This window comes from Ostrea edulis, chromosome 5, assembly GCF_947568905.1.
Source record: "Ostrea edulis chromosome 5, xbOstEdul1.1, whole genome shotgun sequence".
Lineage (NCBI taxonomy): Eukaryota > Metazoa > Mollusca > Bivalvia > Ostreida > Ostreidae > Ostrea > Ostrea edulis.
In genome coordinates this window covers 89,987,873-89,995,372 of record NC_079168.1, presented here as the reverse complement: position 1 = coordinate 89,995,372, position 7,500 = coordinate 89,987,873, and the positions used below count along the sequence as shown (strand labels likewise).

The window sequence follows — 7,500 nt, the reverse complement described above, 5'->3', positions numbered from 1 at the left end:
ATATTTGCATTTTTGCAAAACAAAATATAGAATCAAGAAAATGGGCAGTTTTGGAGATTATACAGAGCAATGGTGGGTTTGCGTGAAGGTTGTGAGTTTGCTTTACCCTCTCTAATTAAAGGAAAACTCTTCATTTGTTCTTTCTGTATGACCATTCCAGTGGGTTCTTGCTTGTCTTAAATGAAAAGATCAATAGTTTTTATTACTAAAGTATGATTAATGTCCTTCAAGTGTTTAATTTAACAGTACCTCTTTTCATGCATCTGAGAGTATCGTTCCTAACCACATGTACAGGATCTTTTCACACCATTCTGAACATTTCTGGCATTAAAGGGATGGATTTACCCAGGGATAATGAACCAAAATTGCATATGATAAGTGATAAATGTCCATTAAGGAATCTATACCTTTGCCAGGGGAACAGTTCTGTGAGTGGATAAATGCAAATGTGATGATGAACTGACTGTACAGTTGTGTTTGTTTCATGTTTGCATATCTAAGACAGAGTGATCATAATGAGACAGAATGCTCTTGACCTTTGTAAGGGGAATTGCACTGGACCCTGCTGATGATATCACAGGAGACTGTTTAGGATATTTCTTCCCTTTTCATTCATACTTCATTGCATTAGCAGTCCTTGGAAAAGCTGGGATAGCATGTCCTTCGATGAAGTGTTCAGTAACACTGGTTTTGACACTCCAGATTCAAGAGTTGTTGTTGACCATGGAGAGTTATTGTAGACATGATAGGAGTTTTATGAATGAAATGTTCAGGTAACACTTGTATTGACCAGGGATTTATTATAGATGTGATAGGAGTTTTATGAGACTCTCGGGTTTGTCCAAACATTGCACTGACCACTACTTCAGTATATTGGGATTGTTAACTGATGAAGAATTTTAGGATGTGTACAATTAGTGATGACATTTTCCTCTACTGCTGTAGTGTAATGTATACCCAAGTACTATGTCATTGACTAATGAGCAGTAAAATGTCAACAGTGTTCTGTGGTTGTATAGGTAAGCCTTGCCATTTCTAACATCCTTTTAAATTATTTATTTATTTTATGAAATATTTGTGATTAGAAAAGGTTTGTCTGTGTAACATTGTCTTGGTAACGGGGAATGCTTTACAGGGTCAGTGTGGTAGCGACCCGGACTCCTAAATTCTAAAAATTATTGGTCCAGGGTAAAACATTAGGTGCCCAGGTTAAAACATTAGGGGCGTAGGTTAAAATGTTAAGGGCCCGGGTTAGAATATTAGGACCACAGGTTAAAACACTAGGGGCCCAGGTTGAAACATTAGGGGCACAGGTTTTACAAAAGAAATATCAAATGGATCAGCCCAAAGTTATTCATTACAAATAGTAAACTCAAATGTGTTAAAAGTGTAAATAGTTTATACAGTGTATGGATAATGCAAACTCTGAAATTACTTTTTCTTGTTATGAATAAATACAATTTCAACACACTGTCAATTTACCGTTGGCCTCACCAAAAAACTGGCTATACTGGGCATGTATGTGTTACAGAGTTATGAAAAATGCATCAATCAACCCTGATTGCCATGCAGTTTTGTTTTCTTCTCACCATTTGCATTTCCTTCTTGCAACCTGGGCATCCTGCTTGTTGTGATTTATGGGCTGAGGTCAACTTTTTATGTGTTTGACATTGAAGCAGTATTCATGTACATGTATTACCTCAAATGCCCTGAGAGTTGATCAAATTGATTCCGTTTTGATACAACTGTTTGTGTATATATATAGGTTTTGGTAGAGAATAGCCAGGGTACTTAGATAGGCTTGGTCACATTTGGTGATAGGGATGAAAGAAAATATATAATTACAACATTGTGTATTACCATAATGGGAAATCAATTGTGTGAACTCAACAAGAAAAATGCAGTATGATTCTATAACAATAGGCTTATGAGTTATAAAACCCAGAGAGAATATCAAGATAATTTCAGTAAGAACATTGGGTTTCTATGGAATTCATATTTATTATGATTCCATATGGTGTTATGAAAATCTCTCGGAGATTCAGAAGTAATATCAAATAGAGATTACGTTAGTCAATCTCTGTCCCTGTGGAGCAGGAAATTAAAGTTTCCACATCTGATCATTTGGCAAAATAAAAATTATCACTGCCGTCTTTGGAAGGTTCGTAATGACATAATACAGGACCTAATTCGGTAACTGGGAGGCACAACCTATCACTGAAATCTCACTTCATGGTTAGAGAGGAAGACATTATGCTTCAGCCTACCTCTAGTCATGGTTCTCTGCAACAAAAAAATATTTTTTTTCTCACATGATTGCTCATAGAATAGAATAGTGTTTGATCTAGGATAAAACAAACCAACTTCACTACATTTCTGCTATGATTGCAGGTTTACCCGAGGAATCTAGTCGCCGCGCTAAAAGCTCCATCGACCTGTCCTCAGCGCCAGGTGACCCCCACGTCACGTCCCCACCCTTGGCCTCCAAGCGCCGGTTCTGGAGCAGCTTTAGAAATAAGACAAAGAATCTCCGACATCGACAAAAGAATAAGAGTAAGGAGGAAGTGGACACTGGACTGTCTGTCAGCCAGCCAGAGATCAACAGTAATAGGTTCTCTTACGATGACGATATTCCCAATAGTGGAGGATCCAATGATTTTGATCATTTGTTTAGGTGTGTTTTTATCCCCAAAATACAGTCAAGCAGCCCTACTTCCTATTCCTTTGTCTTGGGGAAGTTACATGGGGGTTTTTTTCTGTGGAATGTTTTTGAACTTTTGATTCTTGGTAAGTTTTCAAAGTTCTAGAGAAGCGTTATTAGTACTCTGAGCTATAGAATTCCAATTTCGACATGGCAAGGGTATTTTAATTAGCCAGTGACTCTTGTTATGATGATTTCCATGCATGGTGTTTATTTTGAATCCAGGGGCAGATGAAATTATAGAAAACATTTTAGATATATTATGAGGTGAGTATATTGTTAATTTGAGGATTGTAACCCAAGTGTTTATTGTCATCACAGCTCTTAAAGTGATATTAGCTCTTAATCTGAAAAGTTAATTTTGTTGTAAAAATGTGCTATTATGATAGTTTTGTATGTAACTTTAACCATAATCATTGATTTAATCGAAATTAAGTTTTAAGATTTTATCAAAATAAAGATTTTGGTTCTATTGAATATATAGCATTATATAGAAATCAATTTTTGCACGGGAAGACAATGATGTAATTTTACTTCATTCAGAGCCTCTGGGTAGGTTTTCTAACACAAATATTAATAACAAATGTTTATAAACCTTATTTTTTTCTTTCTGTCATTGAAACAGCAAATCACAATTCTGCAACAAAAAATTTCGACACCAAAATAGAGCTGATATTGCTTTGATAAATTAATGATTTTTAGCTCACCTGAACCGAAGGTTCAAGTGAGCTATTCTGATCACATTTTGTCCGGCGTCCGTCTGTCTGTCTGTCCGTCTGTCTGTAAACTTTTCACATTTTCGACTTCTTCTCCAGAACCACTAGGCCAATTTCAACCTAACTTGGCCAAAAGCATCCTTGGGGGAAGGGCTTTCAAGTTTGTTCAAATGAAGGGCCATGTCCCTTTCAAAGGGGAGATAATCACAAAAATGCAAAAAAAGGGTGGGGTCATTTAAAAATCTTCTTCTCAAGAACCACTGGGCCAGAAGAGCTGAAATTTACCTGAAAGCTTCCTGACATATTGCAGATTCAAGTTTATTCAAATCATGGCCCCTGGTGGTAGGATGGGGCCACAAGGGGGGATCAAAGTTTTACATACAAATATATAGGGAAAAACTTTAAAAATGTTCTTCTCATGAACCACTAAGCCAGAAAAGCTGAGATTTACATGCAAGCTTCCTGACATAATGCAGATTCAAGTTTGTTCAAATCATAGGCCCCTGGGTTGGTTGGGGCCACAATAGGGGATCAAAGTTTTACATACAAATATATAGGAAAAATCTTTAAAAATCTTCTTCTCAAGAACTACTAAGCCAGAAAAGCTGATTTTTACATGAAAACTTTCTGACATAGTGCAGATTCAAGTTTGTTCAAATCATGGCCCCCGGGGATAAGATGGGGCCCCAAGGGGGGGATCAAAGTTTTACACACAAATATATAGGGAAAAACTTTAAAAATCTTCTTCTCAAGAACCACTAAGCCAGAAAAGCTGAGATTTACATGAAAGCTTCCTGACATAATGCAGATTCAAGTTTGTTCAAATCATGGGCCCCTGGGGTTGGATGGGGCCACAATAGGGGATCAAAGTTTTACACACAAATATATAGGGAAAAACTTTAAAAATCTTGTTCTCAAGAACCACTAAGCCAGAAAAGCTGATTTTTACATGAAAACTTTCTGACATAGTGCAGATTCAAGTTTGTTCAAATCATGGCCCCCGGGGATAAGATGGGGCCCCAAGGGGGGATCAAAGTTTTACACACAAATATATAGGGAAAAACTTTAAAAATCTTCTTCTCAAGAACCACTAAGCCAGAAAAGCTGAGATTTACATGAAAGCTTCCTGACATAATGCAGATTCAAATTTGTTCAAATCATGGGCTCCGGGGGTTGGATGGGGCCACAATAGGGGATCAAAGTTTTACATACAAATATATAGGAAAAATCTTCTTCTCAAGAACCACTGAGCCAGAAAAGCTGATTTTTACATGAAAACTTTCTGACATAGTGCAGATTCAAGTTTCTTCAAATCATGGGCTCCGGGGGTAGGATGGGGCCACAAGGGGGATCAAAGTTTTACATACAAATATATAGTTAAAATCTTTTTCTCAATAACCACTGAGTCAGAAAAGCTGATATTTACAAGAAAACTTTCGGACATAGTGCAGATTCAAATTTGTTCGAATCATGGCCCCCAGGGGGTAGGATGGGGCCACAAGTGGGGGGGGGGGGGTCAAAGTTTTACATACAAATATAGGAAAAAGCTTTAAAAATCTTCTTCTCAAGAACCATTGGGCCAAAGAAGTTGACATTTACATGAGAGCTTTCTGACATAGTGTAGATTCAAGTTTGCAAAGGGTAGTTTGGGCCATAATAGGGACTAAGGTTTTACATGCAAATATTTATGGAAAGTCTTCAGATATGGGCCAAGGTGACTCAGGTGAGCGATGTGGCCCATGGGCCTCTTGTTGGTTTGTCTCAGAAACTTCTGAACAGAATTTTATGTAAGTTTGTATTCAATATTGAAATACTCTGTAGATGTGCATATTCACAGGGTATTATATCTCCCCTTTCCAGAAGGGGGGCATATTGTTTTAGTGTGAATTCTTCTTCTGCTTCTTCTTCTTTTTAGCTCACCTAATCTGAAGGCTCAAGTGAGATTTTCCAGAAAAGCTGATTTTTACATGAAAACTTTCTGACATAGTGCAGATTCAAGTTTGTTCAAATCATGGCCCCGGGGGTAGGGTGGGGCCACAAGGGGGATCAAAGTTTTACATACAAATATATAGTTAAAATCTTTTTCTCAATAACCACAGAGTCAGAAAAGCTGATATTTACAAGAAAACTTTCTGACATAGTACAGATTCAAGTTTGTTCAAATCATGGTCCCCGGGGGTTAGGATGGGGCCACAAGTGGGGGGGGGGGGGTCAAAGTTTTACATACAAATATAGACAAAAGCTTTAAAAGAACCATTGGGCCAAAGAAGTTGACATTTACATGAAAGCTTTCTGACATAGTGTAGATTCAAGTTTGCAAAGGGTAGTTTGGGCCATAATAGGGACCAAGGTTTTACATGCAAATATATATGGAAAGTCTTCAGATATGGGCCAAGGTGACTCAGGTGAGCGATGTGGCCCATGGGCCTCTTGTTCAAATCTTGATCAATGAAGACGTAAAAAAGACTTTTTTTGAACAAATGTTCTAATGGATTAGTGTTTTCTGACTGTTTAGCTCTACGGACACTGCCAGTCCAGAGAAGTGTGGTCCGGACCGGAGTGTGAGCGATCCAGATGTTAGTCCACTTAAAACAAACCAGAATGCCTCCACTCCCAGGTCTCGATCCCAGAGTGCTGAGGAGAGGGAGGATGAAGGGGATAGCGGGATTGCCGTCATCGAAACCTCACAGATACAGATAGCGGTGAGTGGTCATTTACTGCATTTACGTCAATCAAGAATTAGTTGTGAGTTTATTCACAGTTACAAGGACTAACTAAATTTTAAAAACGGCATTTAGTGACTAAATACCGTAGCAAGGACAGATGGTCCTAGCATTAAAGGAAGGGACAAACCACAACAGTAATTTTTCTGTCTACCACCAACCATAGAAAATATTATTCATTAGGATACTTGTAACTAGGGCTTATTGTACGGTACTGTTCTTGCATGAAAAGTGTTATTTGATGCAATCTCAATATATGCATATACTGTACTAGGAATATCAAATATTTGAGTTGTGACATCTTTACCCAGGCAAATAAAGCCTCAGTAAACAGTGTCCACATTTGTTATGCATATACACAACAGCAGGTCTTACTGCAGAAGCGTAATGCAGCATGTGTGTGTCTCTTGTGCTTATGTGTGAAAGGTGGAAGATTCACAAAAAGTGGATTGAATGGTAAGTGGTCATTTTGGAAGCAGTGTACTTATGAGGCCATTTGTAAATCAATTTGCATGTATTGGGAGCAAAGGACATAGGTACGAAAACGATCATTTCTGGTCCAGAAATTTCTGAAATTCAGTCATTTTTGTATTGAAATAGTCAGAAATGAGAGTGAAATTTCTCCCCACCAAAGTGATTCCTATTATGGAATATATCATTGAGGAGTTTGTGATTGTTTTTACACTCTCCTTGAAAATGACAAAAGTACTAACTTTGAGGGCAATGTTTTTGAAAGGAAATCATTGGTTGAATCATCAACCAAAATTATTTTCATATTTGCAATTTTAAGATGTCTCAATTGGAATGTGGTTGATGCATGCAGTCTAAACTTTCTGAGTCCAAACAGTTTAGAAAAATATTGATTTTTTGGTGTGTTGAAATCAAATGGTTATGATGTTGTATGTAGGGATTCATTAAGGTTATAGATAGTTTGCATGTATCACCTATTTGACATACTAAATCAAATTTACACAAGCAATTTTTAGGGTGTTTTTTTTTTAGTTCAATTTTTTTCAGAATTAGGGAATAACTAGATTATTAGCAAACCTAGTTCTTTAAAGAACAAGACAAGTATTCGTGTAGTTTTTATTTTCCATTTTATGTTTTGAATGTGATGAAATGTAATAGAGCTAATTTGAAATTGGAGAATTATACTTTATTGATGCCCTGCATAAAGAATGCATCAAATTGATCAGTTTTATGATCTGAAATGGTTCAAATAGTCTTGTGCTTCATTGGTGTGAATAGCATCATCTGTATCTGATCCATAGTAGGCGATTGTTTTCTGTCTGTTACACAATGAATGTAAGTTTGTTTGATTGAAACTTTTATAGGTTTAAATGCATCATTTAATACCATG

At 37.1% G+C, this 7,500-nt stretch overlaps 1 protein-coding gene across 5 annotated transcripts in view; it reads left to right on the top strand.

The window, feature by feature from the left end:
* The window catches only part of LOC125652523 (multiple C2 and transmembrane domain-containing protein 1-like), a 99,003-nt gene that overhangs the window by 19,497 nt on the left and 72,006 nt on the right, over window positions 1-7,500 (top strand). For 3 of the 5 annotated variants that reach the window (XM_056139246.1, XM_048881814.2, XM_048881815.2), the window contains 2 exons: window positions 2,392-2,674; window positions 5,933-6,119. In XM_056139246.1, the coding sequence (XP_055995221.1) occupies window positions 2,392-2,674; window positions 5,933-6,119 (470 nt within the window). Of the gene's footprint in view, window positions 1-524; window positions 1,020-2,391; window positions 2,675-5,932; window positions 6,120-7,500 lie in introns of those variants that run through there. The other 2 variants (XM_048881817.2, XM_048881819.2) reach the window with 2 other exon arrangements.